At 42.0% G+C, this 26,129-nt stretch overlaps 1 protein-coding gene across 20 annotated transcripts in view; it reads left to right on the top strand.

The window, feature by feature from the left end:
* SLC25A26 (solute carrier family 25 member 26) overlaps positions 1 to 26,129 on the top strand; it is an 84,906-nt gene that overhangs the window by 36,734 nt on the left and 22,043 nt on the right. For 11 of the 20 annotated variants that reach the window (XR_002442613.1, XR_002442611.1, XR_002442612.1 and 8 more), the window contains 2 exons: positions 11,218 to 11,323; positions 21,740 to 21,784. The exons of 1 other annotated variant lie outside the window; for it this stretch is intronic. Coding sequence is in view for 9 of the 19 variants with exons in the window: in XM_021409772.1 (XP_021265447.1) it covers positions 11,218 to 11,323; positions 21,740 to 21,784 (151 nt within the window). In the remaining 10 variants the exon portion in view is untranslated. The remainder of the gene's footprint in view (positions 1 to 11,217; positions 11,324 to 21,739; positions 21,785 to 26,129) is intronic. 8 more of the 20 variants (XR_002442615.1, XR_002442614.1, XR_002442616.1 and 5 more) reach the window with 1 other exon arrangement.

Genomic DNA, 26,129 nt, shown 5'->3' on the forward strand with positions numbered 1-26,129 from the left:
TTGCCACCTCCTTTACACAAATCCTGTCCTGCATGCTTATGCTTTTTGAAATTCATGGAGTGAGATACAGGCTCACCACCCAGGGCTGGCACTGCTCTGCCCTTGCTCAGCACAGTAAGTAGTGGTGGCTGCAAGAAGGAGATTGCTTTCAGCGTTCGGAGGTTACTTTGAAAGCTTTTCTTTCAGTGGCTTTCTTGACTTGGAGAACTTGTAACAGAGTAAACTGAATTCCAAAGTTTATTCTTCAAAATTTTAAGTTGTGGACCTTACAGATGAGTGTTTCTTGATTTACCAGTTGTCTTGACCTCCTAAATTGCCATTTTCCTTGTTTACTTGAATGGAAGAGATATTTTCTTCCTTCTTCTCCATATGATTTTGCTATATGTTGAGAAAACTCTGGAAATATGGAAAATCCAGTGTTTTCTTTTAGAGGTGTATTGGAGAAGGGTTAATCCCATAGCCGCCTGGAATTTTGGTGCCAAGACCGCACCTATATCTATGGGCCCCTTGTAAGTGACTCATCAGCTATAAACCTTGCAAAGCCGTGTGCAGCAGGTTGATATTAAGAAGATATTTTTAGAACTTCCCCCTGCTCCTTTCCTTCTAAATGGTGTTTCCTTGCGTATTCTTAGCATGAAATGACGTGTGGAGCCTTGGCTCCTCTTGTCATGCTTAGCTGTGGTGATGCCCTGAGATGCGCTAATACATGGGATGACTTGTTGAGGTTAATGTTTGAGCTCTAAGTCCACTGGGAAATGCTGATCTTAAAGTGGTATGGCCTAGGTCTACTTGAAACACTTATTTTCCTGTGAGTTGCTAACATGGCGAGTACTTTTACTGTACTGTGTATATAAAGAGAATTCCTTTTTCCTCTCTGAGGAAAAATGTGACCTTGATTAAATTGTTTCTATTTTTAATCAACTTTAAGGTTCCTGGAACTTCAGAAGTTCTCAGCAGCTGTTCCTCAGATGTCTGCTGGCCTGCCAGTCTCACAAATTTCCCCATCTCCTTGGCAGGCCTAAGGACTCCAAACACATCTTAAACAGCCCATAATCCCATTTTGTGGCCAGGAAAGACCAGGTGGTGCCCTGAGTTTGGAAAAGGGCTCAGTGAATGGTTTATCCACAGAAAGTATGTGCGTTAGAGAACCCTGTTGAAGAGCACTTCAGCTTTGATAGTTGCACACTAATTCCCAGTCACTGGATCTTCTTTCTGCTTTCAGTTGTTCTTTATGCAACAACGTTCCTTAGAGGGCAGAATATGGGCAAAACCTCTCAGGCTCTTGCTTTACTCTGTAATCCAGCACCACAAGCCGGCAACCCTTGGAATTTAAGCAGCTTCACCATTTATTTATTCAGGTCTGTGGTGACTTTGGTTTGTTTGCTTCATTTGTTGCTCCCTCGTTATTTTGGATGGTTCTATTTTCTTTGGGGAAGTCTGAATGACTGCGTGCATGCTGACTTCCCAGCACATACGCCACGTTTAGATAGGACTGGATGAAATTCTTATAATACTGAATTACTACATGCGGCAGAAACATGCTCACCTAAAAACGAATCATAGTCAGATGCCCTGGCCGTTCAGTAGGATATTTATCACATCTTGTTTCATTGCTTACTGGTATGTAAATGAAATAAATTTATGTATTAAATAAATTAAACTTGTTGATGTCAGATTATGAGGGTATGGAGGAGGTGGAAACCTTAGTAGCAATTAAGCACTATTATCCAAGTGATCGGTTAAAATCTTACCACCCAGGCACTGTGTGGTTGGAGCCAGTGGAAGGCAAAACCCAGCAACGATGGTGAGATTTGAATCAGGACCATATTAAGGTATTTAGAATTGACAAAAGCTTTGAATTTTACTCTAATAACCAAATACTGACATTTTATCACATCTCAGGTATTCATTGAAAATATATATGAGCTACAGTCCAAATTCTTGTGGAAATTAACGAATTGGAGATGTGTTATGGGAACTCCTGCAGCCCCTCAGGGTTGAAAAGGAGGATTATTTCTTGGTACGGAATGTCCTTAAACTTCATCAGCACAGATGTCCTTTCAGTAATTCTTATGGATGGTCTGCCATCAACAAAATCATGATGCAGGTCTGAGCTACCACTCTCTCATTTTCCTGGTAGATATAAGAGCACTTAATTGGAGATTTAGTTATGGAATTTTCTCTCAACGAGCAGAATTCCATAGTTTATTATACTGAAATTCCCGAAATAGCAAGAAAAAAAACATATTAAAAAATGGATCAGGCAACTTAAAGCAAAGATAAGAGAATTGCATGCTGTTGTATGTGTATTGAGTTGTAATGGCCTGTTGTAAATCAGACTTATAAATCCAATATATTTGCTGAGGTGGAGTTTTACTGTTGTGGGTTATTTTCAATTAATTGTATCCATGCCAGTTAAGTGTTACGACTGCTTGGATGGCCTTAGAAATCTTTTTTCTTGTGTTTGGTCCTTGCTTCTTTGGTTTTAGGCTTTAGCATTGCTAGTCAGGTTTCATGTAAACCTATCAATGTTATTTCTGCCATCGGTGATGTTATTTGTGACTGGAAGCACTACTGTTTAATTCTGTCAGAGGTGTTTCTGTAATTAAATTTATACTGCAGCTTAACGACAGTTCAGAGAGTGTAAAGCTCCCAGTGTGTTTTAGTTCTATTTGAAAATGGATACCCAGGCTACAGTTTGGATCAGAGACAGTAAAACTGGATACCATTTTGTGACCGTAAAGCTTTTCTGTTCGGTCACATCTTAATATTCCACATTACTGAAATTGAAAGATTTTTGTACAAGCGTGTTTTGAAATATTTTATTACAGTGGAGAAAAATCATGATAAATAGAACTGTCGGCCTTTTCTGTGTATTATGAGCTATTCTGCTCTCCAGGCTCCTGTTAACTTAAGTATGAAATACTTGAATGGGATGTTTGCAGGATCAGACTGCTTCCAGGCATAGAGATGGAAGATATCCTGGGTTTCTCTACCTGATGAAGCATGCTGAGTGAACAGGAAATTACTAGTACCCTTTCTCTCCTTGTGTTTTTCCATATAATCAGTAGCCATAAGAAGTTTGTTGCCTAACAAATTGTCCTTCAACAGTAAAGAAAGGACCAAAAACATTTTGCAGGTTTTGAAAACTGAACTATCATAAATGTGGGTACAGTTCAAGAGATACAGCTTGAATAAGCTTTCTGATCAAGCATACAGGAGTACCTTTGGATGAAAGAAAGCGGAATTTAGCACTGCTCACTTTTTAGCAGTCTTACCCAATATATCTTTACTGGTTGTGCTTACACTGACACAGAAAACCTTTTGATTAACAGTGCCTATAAAGAGCAGATGGTATCTTCTGCATGTGTTTTAATATGAGAAGGTATTGAGTACAGATTGAGACCATGCATATTTTAAATCAGATGTGTCTGTAAACTCCATTTCAGTGTTACCTGTGCTTTGAAGAACTTACGACATTTAATATGTCTACAGACATCCCATAAATTCCTACCAACTCCACCTGCCTCCTTGTGCAAAGTTCCTGCTGTTACAAGTAGAGCTTTGATGGATATTGAGATTGCACTATAATGTTCTTTCCTTCTAAGGTATGGGTTTTCCTCACGGAGAAGCATTGTGTTATGTCTGTGACTAAGCAGTGCTGCAAGTGAAATGGAAAGGAACAGTTCTTCCCAGGGCAGTGAACACACTTTCCTAAAACCCCAAAACCGTGGTCAAAAAAACAAGTTTAGTGTATTCTTAGAATTTTTGGTACTAAAGCTGTCTCCTTCCCCAGTTTTGAAATGACTGCAATAATCATCCCCTTGATGGATACTATTCTGTTTCCTATATGCCTCTTAATCTGTGACCTTGCAGCCACTGCCTTCTTCTACCTTTTCTGCCATCCATTCTAAGTATCAGAAGTCTCAATTATAGGAACCTGGCAGGGCTTTCTTTGTTTTCCCTTTCAGGAATCACCAGGTAATTATGCGATGGAGTTTTACACATGTAGCTGTCTGAAACTACAGATCCTTTTTTTCTGAAAAGGGATGTTCACTATCTCAATACCTCAATACCAATCCAACTATGTAGTATTCCATTAATAGGAGCCAGGCAAAAACATCAGTGGGAGGCTGCAGTCTGAGATTTTCATTAGTGCTTTTCTGTGTTGTTGCTGTGCCTGTAGACCCACAGGTTATCCAGTGTTTTTATGAGAAGTGTGTGCTGTTTATCTGACCAGAAAGCTTATATAGCCTAGATTTTTATTGGCGTCTTTGTTTGTCTTCATCTTTGTGAAGATTTCTAGGAGACAACCATTTGATCAGAGCTGGCTTTGAATCATCAAATCACCAAGGTTGGAAAAGACCTCCAAGATCATCTAGTCCAACTGTCCACCTACCACCAGTCTTTCCTCTCTAAACCATGTCCCTTATTATAACATCTAAACATTTCTTGATCACCTCCAGGGACAGTGATTCCATCATCTCCCTGGGCAGACCATTCCAGCACCTGACTGCTCTTTCACGGAAGAAACTTTTCCTAAAACCCAACCTGAACCTGCTCTTGTGCAACATGAGGCCATTCCTCTTGTCCTGTTGCTAATTACACGAGAGAGGAGGCTGATCCCCTCCTTTCAGGCAGTAGTAAAGAGCCATAAGGTCTCCCCTAAGCCTGCTCTTCTCCAGGCTAAACAATCACAGACTTTGAGAGGTGTCCCCTAGAACTTTCTGGAAGATCTCATCATTTAATGGCTTAATTTATACTTGAAGCATTCGGCTTCTGTGGAAAATCACGCACCCGTATGGAAAACATACACCCTTGAAGGGGGAGAGCTGAGATCTTGCAGCTTTTGGAAGTGTTTGTGTTACAGTAGCAGAGTCTGATCTTCTACGGTCCTGCTAGAGCTCAACAAGAAACTTTGGTCATGCACATGCTGCTTTAAGCTTCAAAGCAAAACTAGAGATCTGTAGACATGATCAAAATTTTCCTTGTGTTGCTGGAGAATAGATCCACAGTTGAGACGTGTTGTGGAAAATACCCAGAAGTTTGTCTCTTCAGGGAATTTTTACTACTTAATGCAACAGTAATCACAAATCAAAAAGAGGTTCTGTTTCCGGGTAGACTCCATGTGTGTTATCATTGCACATCTGGCTGGCACACTGTTTAGTTTCTTCAGCCACTGGTGTAGTATGAATAATCTATAAAAATGTGATCAGAACCACAACCTTGCTGTTGTACTGACTGTCCTCCCAGCAAAAGGTTGGCTCTGAGCTGAAGAGCTTCTGATCCAATGGATGAGACAAAGGGAAACCATTCTATCCAGATGTCAGTTCCAGGAGGATGGAGTGCTCTGCCCGAGGTTATGCTACTGACTTCCTACCCAGCTGGGGAATTCTCCTGATTGCAGGCCAGTTTCTTAAATGAGAGACTGTCCTGCTGCCTCACTTAAGGGATTTTGTTGTGAACTAACAATTGAGCACATACCTGGCATTTCGCAAGGCACCGAGAGTTTTGAATGTCGTGCTGGCTGATTTTGCTAATGATCTACTTAGAGATTCAGTGTACATGTATGGTGACTTCTCTCCTGCTCACTTCTGAGCCCCAGAATAACATAGGCCTGTAGCTCAAGCTTCTGCATAACAGCGTCCTTGAGACTCCGCAAACTTAACTTGCACAGACTTGGGGTTATACTTGTTTCCCACAATTTTCTGCGTGTTTGTCTCTAAACGAACCATGAAATGATTCAGTGCCCACATGTGGTTTTAATAACAGGCATATGTGGGCAACTGAGCAAATACAGAATGTTCGGCTGGAAGTTTCCAGCATACAATATGGGTTAAAATGGAGGTAGACTTGTAGTGGAGTTTTTTTCAGAGTTGGTTAATTACTTTTGAGTTATATGATGTTTCAGATGAGGCTTCTATCCATAACTTTGTAACAACAACAGTGGTGGAAAGCTGTGTACTTAATCAGGGGCAGATTTGGAGCCAGAAGCTCCAGTCTGATCTTCACTTGAGCTGATTATTTTTCTGGAAAGTTTGTGTGTTGTCGTTTGTTTGGTTTTGTTGTTGGATTACTATTACTATTTTTTTGTGTGTCTGAGAGAAGAAAGTGCAGCAAGTAGCTTTCTGTGATCTTGTTCTAGCTGTGAGTTATGTCAAGGGCTTACATTTATCAAATGGAAGGTCACACTGGACATCTGTATCTCAAAAACAACTGCTGTAGATATATTCTGGCTTCACATGGTTTTTGTTTTTATTTTTCAAAGTCCAGAGTAATCCTTCCCTTCTTGTATCCTCAGCTATGCAAAATGCTTCTGAAAAGACTATCTTTCATTATTATTTTCTTAGAGACAAGTATATCCTCAGATTTTCAAAATCTGTTTTTCTCATCTTTTCTCCCACCTCAGAAATGTTTCTTTTTCAGTGAATGCTGAAACGAGACTGTGACATTCCACTAACCCAAAATCAGAGCAAGAAATTTCTTGCTGTCAGTTGGGGAAATCTCTCATAGTCAGCTCTGACTCGTGTTTTCCTTTGCTCCCACATGTGAAGGTTTAAAGTTGCGTTAGAAATAACTAGCTTTCGCTAACGACCTGACCTAAGCTTGTTGATGAAATACACATTGAGAACTGCCTTTGTCAGTCTTTGAGACCGATGTCCTTGCGTGTGAAAGGGAGGAAAAATATTGGAAGAGCCATGGGGAAGAACAAATGATAAATAAAGGCAAGTATACTTGGAAGTTTTCCTCAGAGGAGAAAAGAAAAATCTGTTCCTATGCTTGTGATGAGAAGGTGAAAAAGTAATGACCTAAATTACTCTGGGGAACTCTCCAGCAATGCAGCACCTGAGTTGATCATCTGTGCAGACCATCCATCACAAGAGGCCGTAAAAATAGGTTAGACAAACATGCAGGGAACAGGCTCTGCCCTTGGTCAGGGGAATGAAGGGCCGTTGAATCCTGTTTCCTCCATAATAATGTAACTTCAGGGAAAGGCAGGTGTGGTTGGAAGAGAAGACGAACAAGAATTGCAAGGGAGCAGAGCTATTCTTGGGAATGCAGTTCTTCAGGGTATTGTGTGCAATAAGAGACTTCAGTGAAACAGGTGGATGAAGTCTGTTAATTTTGTTTTAAACTGAGTTGCTGCACCTGTGTTGCTGGAAGTTACTGGAAGAGTTGTTTCTCTATGGAGATTCGTTCGGTGTCTAAATGATGTGTGAAAGCGACTGCTGGTGTATGGCTGTGTATATGAGCCATGCTGGTTTGCGTTGGTTTGTTCTCGTTGAGAGCTTTGCAACTGAGGGAGAGTTACACTGCACTTGTGTAGATCTTCTTGCTGCACTGTGAGGAGCTTATGTCTATTATTGACATGTGTAAAACTTAACAAAAGTGATTTTTAGACCAGAAGTTTTAAAACAATTGCATGTCATCCGGGCATGTAAGCTGGAGAAGGCCAAGTGGTCTGTGCTTTGTGGGTGCAAACAGCCACAGGAGCACTCAGAGGCTGAGGGACAAGACGTGTCCCTGTGGCTGTCCTTGCTTTCTGCTCGCCTGTGGGTGTGGACCCAAGCCCAGGAAGTTGATGGCAGTTCTCACAAAGCAGAGACTACAGCATTGAGTCAAATATTTGTGTGATCGAGAGGGGAAATGTGCTTCTCTGAAGCATAAACATCCCAAGGTACTGTAGTTGATAACACCTGTATGCAGTTATTTTATCTCTGGGCTCATCGGGCTTTAGGAGCAGAGCCATATCTTAAAGGAGCTGTCACAACAATCCTTGTTTGCCTTCAAGGTGTCTCCTAAAGTGCTCCTGAAGGTAATTAATCACCTAATAAAATACACTCTTTGACAGCAGGTGGAATTTGGAAATTAATTTGCACCCCTTAAATGGCACTTCTAAAACTATAATTATCATGAAAGGAAGAAATGAGCTGTGTCAGGTGTATAGATGATTTATCTGTCAAGAATAAACTGTCACCGAAGTGGCACTTAAGTGTCTGTGCTGCATTTCTTTTGAGTGAATTGAGCAATGGCATTTGCTTTCCCTTCCGTATTCTTGCATGTCCTGGGGCAAATCTTCAGCTGTATGTGAAGTGTTCAGCGCAAAACACTGCCACAAAATGATAGCTGCTTCCCTATCGCTTCCTGTGTAACTCCTTATCCCCAGAGAAGCCCTCGTCCCCCTCAGAGGATGAGACAAACCATGTGCCACCCAGTGGGCCATTTGGATTTCTTTCTCTATCCAAATGGTGGATTTTGTGAAGTGGGTATCGGTAACACCAAGAAATTATAAGGGGGGAGGGGGGGAATCCAGACTCCCAGAGTCCAGACTATTCTCACAATATAAGAATAGTCACGTTTAAAAAGTGAATCATTGATTAAAATGCCATCAAAATTGAGTAAATACGTTTTAAAAGTGTGTCACAAAAGTGTCTGGGCTGTGCATCAGAGCATCTGAAGATTTAATTTGGCTATATAGGTAAAGGCTGCTTCATTGCGGCCTTCGCTGTGAAACTGCCACTAATGACTGTTTTAGTTGCTACATCTGAAACATATTTGTTGCTGACAGTGTAATTTGCTGGCTTCAAAGTGTACGTGGTGGGCTGATATAATACATGTAGTTTGTGTGACACAGAAAAAAATAGCCTCGTTATTATGTATTAATCTTGCATTATTGGTGCTTTAATTTCAGAGGAAGCCCAAGAGGATTTCTATTCATTTGTATCATACTGACTTCTCTAATGTACACATTAGCCCTCTAGGAAGGGCTGTGCTTGATTATTTCCCTTGTACTTGTTTGCCCAAAGTTATGCTGACTTACAAAGGCACGAGGGTGCTCGGTTCCACTGGCTTGATTCAAAATTCATGCACACAGTGAGGATATTTCTTGAATTAAAACCCCTTGAGAAAAACGTGTGTAAGATTGAAGCTATTTACAATGCCCTTTATGTTGAAGTTTTCATAATGTTGTCTCCAACAGCCAGAAATTGCATTTTTGGGAATGCATCACCAGCACGAACAAAATAGTCATTCTAAAAAACCTTCATTTGATGCTATTAGATTGTAAATGCTGTATTTGTAGTTCATGGGCACTGACAGATTGCGGACAATTTATGCGAGCAAAAATATAATTTCGATTCCTCATTTTTCGCGTAGGAGTGTAGGTTTGAATAATGCTATGCAAAATCCTTTCAGTGTAAACTAATACTGTTCTTCTCCCCCCTCCTCTGCGATTTTACCACAAACTATTTTTACTGGATGGCTGAATTTTTTGAAAGTGTACTGGAAATATTTTTCATGAAAGCGAGTGGCAAAAATTAACCACTCAGGAATGCAGCTGAAGGGGCAGTCCAACTACCCTGAGCATGTCCTGGTTTGCTTGAAATATGGTCGCCCTTTACAGGCACTCAATTCATCTTGAGGCCAATTTTAACAGTGCACAGTACAGTAATGACTAACTGTTATGACATGCCCTGAACCAGCTCCAGTTCAGCTTGTGTAAATTCTACATGTGGGGTGCTTTTGGAGCTGACAGGTGGAATTTTATTGTGATTGTAATTAACTATTCTGCCACGGTAAAGGCTTTTGTAATTTATCTTTTTGAGTCGCTATGTGTTGCATGCAAAGGCACAAGTTCTTTGCTTTTTATTTACTTATTTTTATCAGCTTGTGTTGTGCTGAGGTCTTATTCTGGGATGGCCGCTACTGGTTGCGCTGTGGTGGTGGGGAAATAGCTGAACCTTGGGCTAAACCTGAGAAACAAAACCAACCAACATTGTCTGTTCCTTGAGCTGTGCTCTGAAGTCGTGTTGGGCTGCACAGCTGGCTGAAGGGGCTGCAGTCCCCAGTGCCTCTCAGCCTTTAACCTGGCTTCGCTGGCTTCAAATGGAAATTGAACAGTTACATAAGGAGCCAAACCTTCACCTGTGAGAGCAGAGACTTCGATGTGTTGCAGGTGTTTTGCTGAGCGCTTGGGAGAAGGATGGAAGTGGTGACCACTCTCTATACAAATATACAGTAGTGGTATCGTTGTGCTTCAGATTCTTTTTCTTAGTTTACTGGAAATTCATTGTAACAGGCTGTTCTCACTGTGTTTACAGGGATTTGAGTATGACTTTTAAAACCTGCTTTCCTCCTGAGATTAGTCGTCGGTCTAAAACGCTGATGATGCTGCAGGACTTCCAAATCAAATCCAGTCATTTGCTGGCATTGTGGTAGCTGAACATTTAAAATAGTGCGTGTGAACACAGAGTTAGCACACTCTTCTGCAGGTTTCTCGACTCTTTGCGTGATCTTGTAGTCTATGACCAGCATTTGGTGGTACAGTTTAGAGAAAGATATTAATAATATTACAGCTGTTGGTTGAAAGTCAAAGTTTATTTTTGCTCTCATACAACTTCCTTGGATTTTAGTTGTTTTTTCTTAAGTATTCTATTAGTACTTGCTATGAGATAAAAATTGTGTTTTAAGTGAAGAGAACATCCTGAAGATCTCAGACAAATGAAAAATGTAATTAAAATTTGTTGAGTGTGAAAAATTATGGGAGTTGTAATGTATAGCTTCCTAAACACATTAGAAAAAATCCTGTTCTATGTCATCTGCCAACAGCAGTTTGTTCTTTCTCAACCCAGTAGATTTCAGCATTACACTGGAAAAGATATTTGCTGTAAGATTAGGCGAAAACATTGCTTTCTTTCCTCTTCTCTTTGGTCCTTAATTTTCTTGTTAGTTTCACTTTACCATGCTGCCTCTTGCCCAGCTCTCTGAGTCCAGGTATGTGCAGTGCTACTTCAGATATGCCACATCTTTTAATTGGGATCGGTATTCTTTATCTTCAGCTGCCGTCTGACAGATTTGTTGAGCTGATTTGGGCAGTTAGATGTCAGTGTCTGGAGGAAAGGAGCATAGAATATCCCAAGTTGGAGGAGACCCGTAAGGATCATTGACTCCAGCTCTGTACTGCAGGGTCTGGAGCTGACACCTAGAACGAGGCACTCAGCTGTTGCAGGAGCAGCAGCAGTTCTGGAGACCTGCCTAGGGGCAGGTTTCACAGGCAGATACTCAAAGACTTTCCATTAAAAAGGGAAAATTTCTGGAGATTCTTTATGGTGAATGAATGGTTATTTCCCTAACCAACATTTTTGTTTGATTTTCTGTACTCTGAAGTAATGACCGTTAGTGTGAAAATTATTTCATTGCTTGTGTTCTGTTCCTTAGCTGGAGAACAATTGTGAAGACCAAGGTTCAAATCACATCCGTAAATCCAATCCACTGCTGCGTGTCACACACAGAGCCTGTAACAGGCGACACAACTCCCACCACCGTGAGTGTTACGGAGGTACCTGTGCCAGCAGGGAACTGGGCTGCAGTGGGCATTGCTCATGGCTGCAAAACCAATGAGGGAAAGAAGGAAATCATCTTAGTGGAACCTTCTGGATGCACAATGGCCTTTAAATGAATTAAAGCTGTAAGAACAGCATTTCTCATCCCCTTCCCTCTGGAGGCTGTGCTGCAGTGGGCGTGCAGTTTGGCTTTCTCCTTTTGGTGTCAATGTTTTCCGCAGAAGTTGGTTTCTTAAAGGGACCATCAGCGCAGCAGATGTTGCATGAAGAGGAACGTGCTGAACTGGTGGGATCCGTTCCCATCCCAGGGCCATGGCACTTCCACCCGCTGCTGGTATTTGTCTGCTCCCAGCTGTGGTGCAAAAAGCTCTTGGTGCATCATTACCTTTGCTTATCCTGTGTTTGTTGTGCGAGGTCACCTGCAGCTCTTCGCTGTATGTCCAGAGTCACCCTCAAAAAGTTTTGACTGTTTTCTCTGGGATTTCTCTTTGCTCACCACATTGGTTACAGCACCAAACTAGCAGAAATCTTTGTTTAGGCATCAGTTCAACAAAACACTTGGGCCCAGCTCCAGCTCAGGAGGAGCTTTTAGATTAATGGGAAGCTGGGAGCGTAAAGAAGAGTGAGGAGCCTAAAAACTTGTTTGGTCTTTAATGTTTTTAAAGTGTAATATTTTTCCTATTCAGCAATAGTTAAAGTTAAGCATGTGCTTAAGTGCTTCGCCAAGCTTGGAGGGGATGATTTATACTGGTGAAGTGGAATCTTAATAGTGTCTGCTTTGCTGATCACAGCTATTACAGCGTTTCACAGAACAAGAGTTAGCTGCTGTCGTGCTCTGTAGCTCAGTTCCCATCAGCTCTGACGATGGCCTAGATCTGTAGCTGGGGTGTGTGAACGGGGTGAGCAAATGGAGAAAATAAGGTTTGTGCGTGTCTGAGGGCGTGCAGATGTTCCAGTTGTTCAGTTCTCGCTCAGCAAAGCGCCCTTGTTCCCGCAGATCCTGTTCCCATGCTCTGGCAGCTTGGCACGCTGTCCTCGTGTCCAGCCGGCCGTATGTGAGAAGCTGTTTGGGTTTAGTTCTGTGATTTAACGTTGTGGTCGTGAGAGATCCTCAAGGCAAACGGAAAGAAGGTGACTGTATAAAGACAAGCAAATTAATTCAAAGGCCTACTCTGAAAGCATCATCTCCACAAATGAATTAAATCATTCAGAGTGATGCTTGGGAATGATGTTTTATTCCCACTGCCTTACAGTGGTTGTGCTGAGTTGCGCAAGCAGGGTTAGATGCTTTTGAGGAGGCTGCAAGAGGTTCTTGAGAGCAAATCCTCCCCACGCGCTGGGTTCCCGTACGCAGCCTCTTCCCAAGTCCTTTCCCAGCTCGCTGCAGGCAGGAAGCTGGGGGCTGCATGCTGACTTCCCAGGGCCCCAGTGCTGCGCTCTATGTGAGCCTGCACCTGGGAGGGAGCGCGTGGTCCCTGCGGCCGTGCAGCTGCTGCGGGCTGGGGCAGGCAGCGCTCTGCTCACAGCATCAGCACGGAGCTCTGCGTCTGGGGCTTCCTGCCCGAGCAGTCACGGCTCTGCAGAATTGGTTAAACTGTCAACAAAATTTATAGAGGGTAAAAAAAAATAAAAAAATAAAAATAAAAATAAGGGAGCTGTCCTTTGTGTGTCTGTCCGTGCATTGTCTAGCTGCTCGCTTGGGTTTGGTCAAGTGCCTGTTGAGATTTTTCAATTCACTTTAATGGATTTTAGATTAGTTTTTTGTAATGTAGAATAAGGCTCAAGTTGGTGGGGCTGTAGCTGCAGTTCAGGAAAGCTCATGCCTTAATGAGTAAAGACTGGAAGAGATCACTGTAGTAAGCTAGTAGGACTCTCTGTGCTACATAGACGTACCAGCAGAGTGGCTTGCCTATGTTAACTTCTACAGGACCCTATCTCTTGGTGGGGCTAAAGCAGCACGACTCTTTATTAAATAAATAAATGAAGAAAAGAAAGAATGAGTAACATTTCCTGAATTTAATGCTAATCTGCATTTTTTCTCTCTGCCACATGATGGAGATAATGGTGTAAGATATGTGAACAGTGCTGCGTGGATTAGACACTTCAGAGAAGGAAGTTGTTCCTCTCCAGTAGCTATTCTTTAGTGCTGTTTTTGCCCTAGCCTGAATGGACTAATTTTCTCATAGTATCTACCGGGTGTTTTTTCATAGCTGCATCTTGTTACTTGTTTTGTTCTGTTCTTTCTTCTTCTTTTTTTTTTTTTTCCTACAGAAGTCAAATAAGCAGGAGTGTTTTTACCAGATCATCAGGGCTATTATGCAGCAAAACACCAGATTTTACATTTGGTAGAACATCCAGAAGACTATGCTTAGCTAACACTGATTTTATTGGCACTTTAAGTTGTGTATAAATATGCAGTTTGGGCTCAGCTACAGTGTATGAGAACTACTGTAGCTTTCTGCACATCTAGATCCTGCTGACACCAGGACCCTGTGCATCCTGAGAAGGACTCGGGGGTAGCTGAGTTGGTTGGTCCTTGTGCTGTGTACCAGAGCCCTTGCATCAGCCCTAACCTCAGTCCTCCATCTTGAGCACGGAGCCTGATCCAAAACATATTGAAGCCACACATACAAATTTCCCAGCAATTCTGATGAACTTTGGATCAGGCTTGTGCATGGAGAAAGAGATGGATTTTTCCCTCGGAATTGTTTTTAGTTAGATTCCAAGATCTCTGGTGAGGGATGTATTTATTTTTTTTATTCTTAAAAGAAAAAAAAAAGAGCTGCTGTGTTATATCTGTAATCATAATGCAGTAACAAGACATTTGTAACAAAACTCCAATAGGCTGAGATAGGTCCAGGAAGGGAGAAACACATGTTTCTTTCTAGCTTGTTGATTTTTTGTAGCTGTTACTCTGAGGACAAGAGTTCCTACGCTGATGTCAGTGCAATTACAGCTGCACTGTTGTCAAGTTTATTTGATCAAATATTTTCTGGATGAAGCAATGCTCTCCCCCCTCTCTGCAGATCCACCTGCCTTATGAATCAGACATACTGCTTGTTTAATTCCTGGTGCTTAGGTCTCACTCAAAATTCACACTTTGGAAACTGTTCTGCTGTGTGATACTGAAAATCTGCCAGTGATTTCTTCCTATATATGTACTATTTTTTTATTAGATTTTTGTATGTTTATGCTTGGGGGGGGGGTCTTACTTGGTAGCTGCCTCTTATAAGGCACTTTTATAATGATGCATTAAAAATATTACATGTATGTAAAGTGTACATTAAAATATCTTCAGAGTTACAGAACGGAGTGCTCCACTGTCAGCAGCACACAACCAGGCGTGCGTGTGCACCCACGTATTTATGTAATAGTTTCTCCAAATGTTTGAGTTTTTCCTTAGAAGACTTTTGCAGAAGTGCTGTGCCCCATGCTCTTGGGTTCTGCTTCTATGGTTTTTTTTTTCATGAGAACAAAGATCAGTCCTTCATGGTCCTAAACTCAATGCATGTGCATGACTTAAAGGCATTACCTACCAATAAATAGGAGATTAGCTGCGGCTTGTATATTTCCTGATCAGTTCAGGTTTTTTCAGATGGCTCATTGTTATCCCGTTTCCTTTAACGATGGGACACTTTAATGAGTTTGCCATCTGACATACATCTGCTTCCTGTTAAACAATACCTTCATTCTTCTAGAGCTGCTAAACTCATCTTTTATCCTACAAGATTTTTATCTGTGCCTTGAAAACAGCGTGTACAAATTGATGCTAGCATATTCATTTTCTTGTCGAGGATTTTTTTTCCGTATGCTGTTTTTGAGAAGGAATAGCAAAACAAGTGTCTCCTTTAGTACTTCTTTGTTGGAGGGTGGGAGAACATGGATATTATTTGCCTATTTAGAGCCTAGTCAACCCAACTCTTGTTTGAAGTCCAATAAGATCAACTTACATGCCATGCATTATATAATTTCTAATAGTTATTCTGCCTTCCCAGCAAAGGAAGGGGCTGCAAAGGGGATTTTGAAGGCTGTTAATATTGTTTCTTTGAGGAAGGAGCCTTCAATAGCTAGCCGATGGTCTGTCTCACGCGTGTGAAAAGTTAGTGCTCTGTGATCATCAGGCTCTTTTAAATCAATCCATCTTGCATTGAGTTTGTGCATCTGCCTCAGTGCTTCTCTTTTTTCCATGTGCTGGGAACATGCAGTTATGCCAGATCTCTGGCTGTGTCTTTCTCCTTCCCTAATCAACATTGCCCCTCCAGAACAACTTTTTTTTTTTGTATCATCAAACTTTTTTTTCTAGAGGAGGGAAAACTGGATAGAATTTTCTTTCTTTAAAAACTTAAGTACTTTTCTACACACTACAGAGTGCCCTTTTTGTGTTGTTCTTAAAACAAGTGTGCGGTGGTGCTTAAAAGGAAACCCAGTTGTATGGGAAATTCTGTCACACAGCTCCAAAATACGTCACTGATAATGGCTTGTAACCATATAAAGTGACCCAGTGGGGACTCAGCATGTTTTGTCTCAGGCCAGGTGTGAGTGGAACTACTTTGTTTTTAGAGCTGGAAAGCCAGAGGAAGCGAGATGAGAATATTAATTAGAGGGATAGTGGGTGGTTGAATCAGAATGATGACTATAATTCAGGAATTTTATATTTCTTCCCATTGAGGGCTCACAGCTCAAGCAGGGTTAATGTTACTTGCTTGAAAATGAGAGAACTGCAAACTACCTCAGGTTGCTGCTGGTGCATCAGCTGAAGCCTTTGTTTCAGTGATACCCTTGGCGCTGCTGGGTTGAAGTTTCTAAACGCTGTTCCTTTACTCCTGCAGCACAACAGAGCCACATGTGCAACCCAAAGAGCTGTGAAAATTCTAGCAAATAGAGCTTGAGAGTGTTACCTCTGATTTCCCCCAGGGCACCACCACTCTTTGGTTTGTGCAAGTTTCATAGGAAGGTGCTGTATGTGGGAATCATGTTCTGCTATGTCTCTTTGAGGAGCGCAAGCAAGAGAACATCTTCTCTGATCATTGTTCTACCAGTGGTGTCATTTGCTTGAAGGCTTTTGTTTCTCTTTGCATCAGTGTTTATTAACAGAGCCCTCCACCATTTATTTAGCTGATAACCTTGCCATTCTTTCACCGTGCTCACTCCTTTCATCTCTCAGAGCTACAGGAACATGGCTGATGGCTCTGACAGCCTTTCATTCACGTTGGGATTACAAATTACCTTCATTAGGTTCCTTGTGCAGTCTGCAATTTATAAAGAAGGGTTTGGAAGCAATATTCATTGAAGCTTTACAAGGAAAGAAGTTGACTTTGTCAGCTTCGTGACACCCCTGAAGTTGAGCTCCTCTGTGTTGTCTTCACCTTCAGGCAGCCCCACGGAATGCTGCAGGACTTTGTGCCATGCTGTCTGCAACCACGCCAATTGCTACAGCCTCTGACATGACCAAGGGAGAGGCTTACCTCATTGCATGCTATCTTCTCAAGTCTTATTATGGGGAAAGTGTATTTCTAGTTGGAATATTTCTAGTTGGAATACCAGTTTATCATAATCCAGATGTACTGGGCAAGTGCATGAAGAATTGTAAGAGAGGACAAGACCCACAAGTTGATTTGCTGCTATTATTAGCTGAAATATGTTGGTGTTGACTTCTGTGAGCAGACAGTATTATTTTATTCATCTGTAACATGCTTTAAAAAAGCTGATTTAAAAAAAAAAAAGAAGAAGAAGAAACATAGAAAGGACTTAAGTAAATGAAAAAATTTGATCTGAAATTTGTAGTTTATGTATCCTTGGAAAATATTTAATTTTTTCATACTCAGAAGTGGGTTATTAGGTTTTTCTTTGCAGCTGCAGCGGGGAAGCCACAGTCTGGTGCGTGCAGCTCAGACACTGTGGTGGAGCACTCCTAATGAATGCAGGGTTCCACAGTGATAGCATCTCTATGAGCCTCATAAAAGTGCTCGCAAGTGACAGATTAGGTGCAAGTCTGAGAACTATTCAGTGGTGACTGCAGAACTTTCTCCCTGAAAGGAGCAGATGTTCTTGCCATTGCCTTTGTGCTATCAGCACTGTCCAACTCCTCTTCATAACTGCTGATTTTTCTGCTGTCGCTATTAATGTAGGGAGCAGTGTGGGTATTGGTAAGAGCAATTGGTCAGAGAGAGTTTCTGGGACAGAGGTGCAATTTCAGGGACTTTGAGAAAGCTCCTGCAAGGTGAGCCTGTTTCCTCCTCTGGCTGTTTATGCCAATGTCTCCTCCGGTATTTACTCTAATGTTTGTAAAAACAGATAGCTCTTCTGGAGAGCAAGGCCCTGCTGAACTGGGGACGGAGCAAACCTGAATAAACAAACATGTGCCACAGATTAGTAAGAACATCTGTAGGTTTTATATTGTTTTGAGAACGCATACCGCATAGTTTTTCATTTCTTCTGCTTTTCTTGTTTCTCCCTTTCTTTCTGTCTCTGTTTTCTTCTTGTTTTTAAATATATTGCTAATAAAGGTTGGAGGTAGAAAGCACAGCTGGACTCTGCATGACATGCCACTGTTTAATTTCTAGCTCGGAGGATGGGAAGAAGAGTAGTTTTATTGTATCCTAGAAGAGAATAAAGCCACATGCAAATTCCAGCCATGGACATCTGTTTCCTCTTTATGTGAAAGAATTCTCATATTTTGCAGGGAATCCCAGTTTTGAAGGGGCTAATGAGTTTTTTCTTTTTCATTCCTTCCCCTCCACCCCCGGCTTTCTTTTCATTGCCCGTCCTTCAGCGTGCTCCCCCTGCTCTCTGGTTGTTGTGTTTCCTTCTGCACGATGTCAGCTTGTAGTTTAGCATCAGTTATTGAATGAGAGAATTCTAAAATCTATAAAATGTTGTGGTTTAGTTACAAAGAGTATTACCACTATGAGTTCTCTGTATTTATGCATTTCTGTGGTGCTAGTTTTAAGTTCCTCCTTAGATTTCTCATATTTTATTAAGCAGTATTTAGTGGGATTTCCTTTGCTGTGTGACATCTGAAGTATTTGGAGGCAGGTTGGTTGTTTTTTTTTTTTTTTTAGATGTGGAGATCTGCGTAGCTGTTGCTCTGGCTGTGAAATGTAACTCTTTCTAGAAGTTCCTTATTATAAATAACCTTTCAAAACCCTTCTGTATCAGAGGAATTAAGTGGATCTATAAAAATAAGAATCTGCAACATTAATTACATCAAGTTAGCTATCGAGTGCTAAGAAACACCAGGACCAGAGTAACCGACAATTTCACTAACCTACAAAACGTTTTAGAAGAATGGTTTACAGCTGTTTGGGAGATTTAAGCGTTTTTATTTTTCTAGTGTAAGATGTGACTCTGCTGAACAAACAGCGAGGTTATATAACGTCAGGCCAGACATGAGAACTGGCACTCTCTGTCTATTTTATATTCACGTCGAATGAGAGGTTGGTGGAGCTCGCCAGGGTTTCATATTTGCTGGCAGAAAGCTACCCACATGTGTGGACCACATTTTTATTGTTGCCTTAGCCTATTTCAGGCGTAAATATCGCTGCCTGGCAGGGTGTGATTCTGTTCATTGCTGAAGAGCTTCTCTTTTAAAAAGCAGAATGTGAAAAGGAATCAAATGACAAACGCTGTAAATGTTCAAATTAAGAAGCGTCTCAAAATGAGATTTTATCACGTCTGTCGTGGTAGAGGGATAGCTAAAAGGCATCCAAAGACTTTTTCTTTGTTGGATTAGTTACCCTTGCAGAGATGTTTCTTTTTGCATACATTAATGCTACTTCTGGGTGTGGGCTGTTTAGTCTGGTTTCTTAGGGAAACGGGGTTTATGCAAACAGGGTGTATGCTCACCCAGATGCCCTGCGGCTTGACGGCCCATGCCTGCTTCCTGCCCAGTAGGATGCTTTGGCCACAGGAACGCGGCCAAGAGGCACGTGAATTTCAGCTCTGAGTTTCTTGAAAATAGGCGTTGTGAGGGGAGAACGGAGGTGATGGAGGAGTTTGGGGGAAGGCTTGCAATATGAACTGGACGTTCAGTGATGTGGTGGAATTAGATGTTGAGAGAGAAGCGATGAAGTCCCAGGAAGTTCACTGAACCCAGCTCGAGAATCATTTGGCTTCAGAGAATCTGATGACAAAAACAAAGCTGCAGGAAGCCAGGCTCCATTTAGTTCCACTCCCCATGAAATTGCTTGTGTGGGTTTTGTTTGTTAAGGAGATGTTGTCAAACGAGCTGGAATAGAGACTGAGCCCAAGAAATGGGCAACATCTCTTGCAAGGATCTTCTTGACGGAGGCAGAAGGCTTCTTTGTCTTTGCTTGTGGTGTTTCTTTGGTTGCTGAAGAGTGATTTATGAATGTTGAGGTGCTTATCCTTCAGGCAGCTTAGGAGGGAGCCCCGTGGCTGTCCGGACCCCACTGACCTGCCTCTGAAACCTTCCCAGGCATTTTGGAAGCCTGAATGTCACAGCCGCATGTGGGGAAGGGGAACTGGTAATCCCTGTCCAGGTCTGATTCCCACTGAGTGGGACATGGAAGGCAAACACCATTAACGCTGAAAATCAAACAGCAGTCGTGAACAATTTCCCTTTGGTTGAAATGCTTCTAGCTAATGATGGAGATAAAAAGAGCTTCCTGTCAAAAGCTTCCCTTGTCTTATGAATAGCTGTGTAATTTTACCACTTATTCTCAAGTATGAAAAAGCAAAACTTTGAGACAGCATTTGAAAGCTTGTTTTGTTTGGAGTGCAGCTGGATATAGAGCGTTTCCTTTTCTCTTTTTTAACAAATTTGAAGCAAATGTAGTGGGTATTGTTTCTCTTTTTTTCTATTTTTTGGCCTACATAATAGAATATTCTCTGTTCATTTTACATTGCGAGGAAATCATGCCATTTAGCTCCAGTTCAACAATGATGTAGCAGCATGTGGACATACATAGATCTTCTCGTAAATATATTACCACACATTACTGTCAAATAGCTGGACTTTTTCACCCAGTATTAAAAATGAAATTTAATTGCTCCAGTTGAGTTTCAAGGCTCTGATAAATAAGAACCATGCCTGACCTTTCTTGTGGGGCTTTGGGTTGCCATCAGGGATACTGCTCATTGTTCAAGATGACAAACTTCCTCTGAGATTTCAGTTTGTCAGCTCAATGTACAGCAGTGACATTGATTTCTTCTCACTGCCATTTCCTGCCTGAATAGATAACAAATTTTCTGTGACAGGTGTCTGTCAAGCTTAGTTTTGCCTGGCAGATTAACTTAATAGACTCATTTATTAATCATTAGTTGCAACACAGTGAAGGAGACAATACTCTTTAACTCTTGTGACGTTGAATACGTGTACTGTTTCAGATTCCTTTGTGTAGCTTGAATTTAGATTTAATAATCTGCTTGTATCTCTGCGGTGAATGTTTTTAATCTGATATTACTGATGTTAAAAATACCATCAGTTTCAAATTAACTGAGTCTGATTGGTTTTGACTGTCTGCTACTTTGCATGGCAAAAGGTGCCTAAGCGCCTTCGGAGACTAGCAAAATGATGCAGAAACTACAAAACCTAAATAAAGGAGAAAACTAACTCAGCATGCATCATGTTTGGGGAAAGAAGAGATGTGGAGGCACCTCCCAGAGCCTGCAGAGCTGAGGAAGAAGTATGTTCGCTTTTTTTCCTGTGTGTTGAGTTAGTCCCAAGGTGTTTAGTGAGGCAAGAGCTGTAAATGCACAATGCAGAAAGGCTGTGAAGGCACTGCAGAAGCAATGAGCGTAGGTAGAAATGCAGGCTGCTGGGCAGAAGAACCTCTTCTTGCAGCTGATGAGAAGTGAAATATCGAGCTTCCCTCGTGGATTTTGGTTGGGTTTGATAGTTCTTCATTACCTGCTTGGAATTCTCCTGGGAGCTTGTTAATGTGAGATCAATGAGAGATGCTCCAAAAAGTTTCTCTCTGCAGCTGGTGCCCGACCTGCGAAGCCCTGGGCAGCTGGGCAGAGCAATTCTGTGTGCAGCTCTGTGTGAGTGCGTGTTACTGAGGATGTCTTTCTGACAAGCCGTGTTCCTGGCCTTGGCAGCATGTTGCTTGAAGCATCCTTATGGCTTTCTTGGCGGAGCATCAAACCAAGAACATCCCTGCACTAGATCATACTGCTTATTGCTCTTCTAGGCCACCCTGGTTACAATACATTAACCTCTCAGCAGGGAATGTGATAAACAAAGTAGAGCTGCTTTAGTGAAACCAGTCGTTTAATGGCAGAGTACATAAAGTGTCCTTAAAGATTTCTAAATGTAATAAGCTGCAGTTCACTAAGTGAACAATAACTGTTACTAATTTAGCTGGTTGAGGAACATGCCACCCTAATTTGCTTTTGTAACATTATGTTGTTTTTCTCTATTCCCACCTCGCCAGATTCCCTTCTCTCTGGTACAGTTTCCCCTCTGGGAGTTCTTAAAGGTAAGTCCTCTTTAGTTATAGAAATGTAAGTTATACAGCTCACAAAGGCTTTCCATAGTAACTTGTCTAACCTGATTATCGCAATGATGGGCACATCCAAGGATCAGTAAGTAGGTACTGACCTACCTGTGCACGTGAAGATCATTTGCTTGGATATTTGAAAAACAACATGGACCATCTCATATGTGGCATGCAGTCTAAATTTTAGTCCTCAGCATGCCAGAAGTCTTATCTGCTGCTCTGACTGTTTTTATTGATTGAAATAGAGTGGGAACCATCTGTGTTGTGTGATTTATTTTATTCTGGTTTATTTTTTATTTCAATTTTTTTTTTTTTGCGTTTTGCTCTTTGAGGTAACAGGAAATTGCAAATGATACAGAGAAGACTGATCGAGCCTGTTTTTGTGAACAGGGAGAGACTCAGTACATCGCTGACGTGCTGTTTTGATTGGCTGTGTATACATTATTTCAAAGGTCATTTAAAGAAGGTATCGGTTGGATGATGGTTTAATAGTGCAGTCTTTCAGAATGATGCACTGTTCCCCCCCAGCTGGTTGCTTTGTTTATCATGGACAGAGTCATGGTCTATTTTTCTGAGCACAGAGCCGAATTTGAAGTGCAGTTTCTCTGCCCGTCTGTTTTTGCTTTAAATGGTAATGATGGTATGGTCCTCACTGCAGGAGGATGAAGCGGAGACAGGGTTTTTTAGGTGCTTTGAGGCTGAACTTCTGAGAAAGCCTGGCACTGAGACCCAAACTGGAAATAGCGCTGGGAAGGATGGAAGCCTGTGATGATGTTCTTTGCCCCTTGGTGCTTCTGTTTAGGAGGGAGGGCTTATGTCCTAAGTCTTTGTGTGCTTGTTTGGGACCTCTTGCTTCGTTTCAATACCTTGGGTCGTTCTTAGGGCAGAGCCCACGGTGGAACATTTGCATCCAGAGGTTTCAGGGCGGCAGATGTGGAGGAGAGTCTACAGGTAGGAGGAGCACAAAGGGCATTGAGACCTTTCCTGTAGCTGAGCTGTAACTTGCAGCGGGCTCTGCAGGTGCTTGGTGAGCTCTGGGCATTGTCCCCTGACACAGGATGGCTCTGTCTGCCTTATTAGGAATCTGTTTCCCAGCTAGTGTCTCAGATCCACTTTCTGTAAACTCTTTGCAGCGCTGCTGGCATGAGCTGCTAATGGTTAGCGAAGTTGGGAGCAAGAGGTGGCAGCGCTTAGAGAGAAGCGGTGCAGTGTTCTCTCCCAAACCACATAAAACAGCGACATCGTGCAGTTGTTTTCTGAATGCAAAGTTGTTTGAAGTAATGTCCACGTAGCTGTAGCAATAAAATGTATTGTTTAAATTTCAGCTTTGAAGGAGACAGTTTGAAAACAGCTAGCTACCGAAGTGAGTCACTTAAATGAGAGACATCACGTTTAATCTAAAGAGGTCGGTGCAGGCCTGAGGAGAAACAAAACCGGGTTAGTTTGTTCTGCTGCAATATATTTGCAATATATTCTTCTGCCCATAGAACCAAGAGCAGAAATCTGCAAAAATCAATCTTGCAAGCTTCACTTTGTCTTAGCACACAGAGAGAGCTCAAGGTTTGTCACATCAAAGCCAGGCAGTGAGGGCAGAATACATTTTGTTTATCTGAATTAAGCTCTTAAAAATTACTGTGACAGTAAAACAAAGGAGAAAAATCATTATGGCCCCATCAGCTGGCGGGATTTGGCTGGTAGCATCAATAGCAGTGTGATTCAGTGCAGGGCTTCTCATGGGTGCTTTGAAGGGAGCACGAAGAAGCAGTAATTAAGAAGTGATAGGAGCATGAGGGATGAGACAAATGGTGCAGAATCTAAACTTACAAGGGTTAACTGAAGACAGTGTCTGAGGGACTTCTCCACACTGTGTCAGTGGGATTACTTGAGGAAGTAAGTGAAGGAGTAGCTGGGTATGATGTGTGTGGATCATTACAGAGGGGCACGGAACAAGTCCTGGGGCTGAATGCTTTTAAAAGCCATTAGAACAAAGTTATACAAGCTGACAGATAATAAGCTCAATCTTAGAATTCCCCAAATGAGCTAATTAGCATAAAAAGAATGAAAAATAGCTTTCCACTGTAAAGGAAAGCTAGTGAAGCACATGGAAGAACATTTTTCTTTTCCTTTATACAAGTGCTGTGCATCTAGCAGCAGAGTGTTAAGCTTAAAGAAGCCTAATAAAGGCTGGTGGTAGGCAGCAGATGAGGTGGTGCTGTATCTTACTTTCTATATCTGCTTTGCTCTTAGCTGTAGTGGTTATTCTTTATGCTTCCAGTTGGCTTTAGCCCCATAGTTTACATGCAGTTTTCATTTGTCTGTGGATGTGGACCATCTGTCCCATGTGAGAGTTAACTTGCATGTCATGCACTAGTGTGAAGTTAGAAAAAAGAGATCTCTGTATGGATCACAGAACCATGAGGTTGGTTACACTGTTGGCGCTGACAAAGCAGTATTGCAGAAATTGGCAAGAAATAGATGCTGATTCAAACACAAGTTTGCTTTCAGTCACTCAGATGAACATACAATTTAGAAGCAATTAATAGACTCCTATCTTAGTCCTCAATTTTCTTCATTCAGATGTCTATAGCAGTGTGGAGTTCATCCCTTCTGTATTGTTTTCTAATCTACTCTGTTAGGTGTTTTATTCAGTACTTAAAACCAGCATGTCTGAGCACCTACCAACAGCACATTAAAAATGTATCACTTGTTCCATATTGCATTTAAATACATATTTTCTCTTTGTTGAGACCTGACAAAAATGACAACTAGTTTCTGTTGTGGGGATACTGCATAAGTACAGAGCATCAGGTGTGTGTGTGTGTGTTTGCTTTTGTTTGTGCTTTCCAACAAAATAGAGTTTAAAAACAGAACAGCAAAGTAGAGCACTGCTGGCTAGTTTCAGTCCAGCAACATCTTGTCAAAAAAGCCTGCTATTTATGGCTGAGTGGAAATGATCAGCTCCCTAGGAGAACAATGCTGTGTGTAAGATAAACCCTTCTCAGGTGGAATGAGACTCAGCCCTCTTGGGTTTTATGTTTCTGCATGTTGGCTGCACTTCAGAGCCACTAAGAATTGCTCCAATGCAGCTGTAAATGAAGAATGCTCTCTTTATAGAGCTAGTGTATTGTCTGCAGGAAAGGGTCCGGTGGTCAGTGAAGAGGGAAGGAACAGACAGGACAGGAGTACATAGGTCTCAAATGAGTAGACTGGAAAAATAAGTTTTTATTTGTTCGGTTTTTGTTTTAATGAGAGAAAACAGACCTAGTATCCTGGGAATCTTTTGTTTTTCATCAGACGCAGCCAGAGATGAGATGCTTGCACATTGCTAAGACTTCATAACGTCAAGGTCAGGCTGACTTCACGCTGTCATCTGCATGTGCCAGAGAACCCTGGCAGACAGGCAGCCTCTTAGGAGGGCTGTCACAGCCTGCACTGCTTGGCTGCCCTGGGACTTGTGGGGCAAGACGAAAATCATGCACTGACTGTGCTGAACAAGGCTGGGATTTCCCTTTTGGTCTGAGCGCTGGTCGTCACCCAAAGCTCTGAGACTTTCTGCAGCTATGGTGAACTCGTGTTTTTTGTCACTGCCTTTTGCCATGAGATAGGTTTTTCAAATCTGTAATATCGCAAATTGGCAGGTGTTCTACAAAATGATATGTTCAGTTGCTCCTTGAGAGGCAATAGTGAGAGAGGGAGCTGCAATGCATGGGCAGATCTCTTTTGTGGGATTTCGTAAAGGCTACACCGGCATGTGATAGCAGACTAAGACCTTTTACAAGCAGAGGAGTGCTTGGATGGCTTCAGGCAAACAGAACTGTTTGCAAAGTACTCACAGCCACATTTCCACCCTGTGAAATAAGTGGGGCATGGCAGTGAAGACAATGGGAATAGTCCATCCGTTTATCTGAATCTGAGCAGTAGCAGAGGAATGGTTGGGTCAGAACTGTTTTGTGTTGTTCCTGAGCTGCTTTTTTGCCCATGTGATGGACAAGGTCCCTTGTTTGCTGTCCAGGTTCAGCTCTCACCCCAGGCAAAAGGCACTTGTGTTGGGAGTGAACAAAGCTTGGGAATTCTGCTGGTGGACTGGATTATAGATCTGAGTGAAGGCAGTGGTATATGTGCTCATTTGCTTACCCTTTGGTTCCCTGCTCCAGAAAGCTCAGATTCTGGGGACTGGTTCTCAGTACAGGATGTGAACAGGTTGGGTTGCGAGGGTGGGCTCAGCCCTGCGTGTAGGTGTCAGGAGGCAGACCTCGAAGCAAGCTGTGCAGGGGCTGCTCAGTGGGTTTCTGTGTGGGAGAGGACTGGTTGGAACTCATCACAC

The sequence above is a fragment of the Numida meleagris genome, chromosome 11 (assembly GCF_002078875.1).
Source record: "Numida meleagris isolate 19003 breed g44 Domestic line chromosome 11, NumMel1.0, whole genome shotgun sequence".
Lineage (NCBI taxonomy): Eukaryota > Metazoa > Chordata > Aves > Galliformes > Numididae > Numida > Numida meleagris.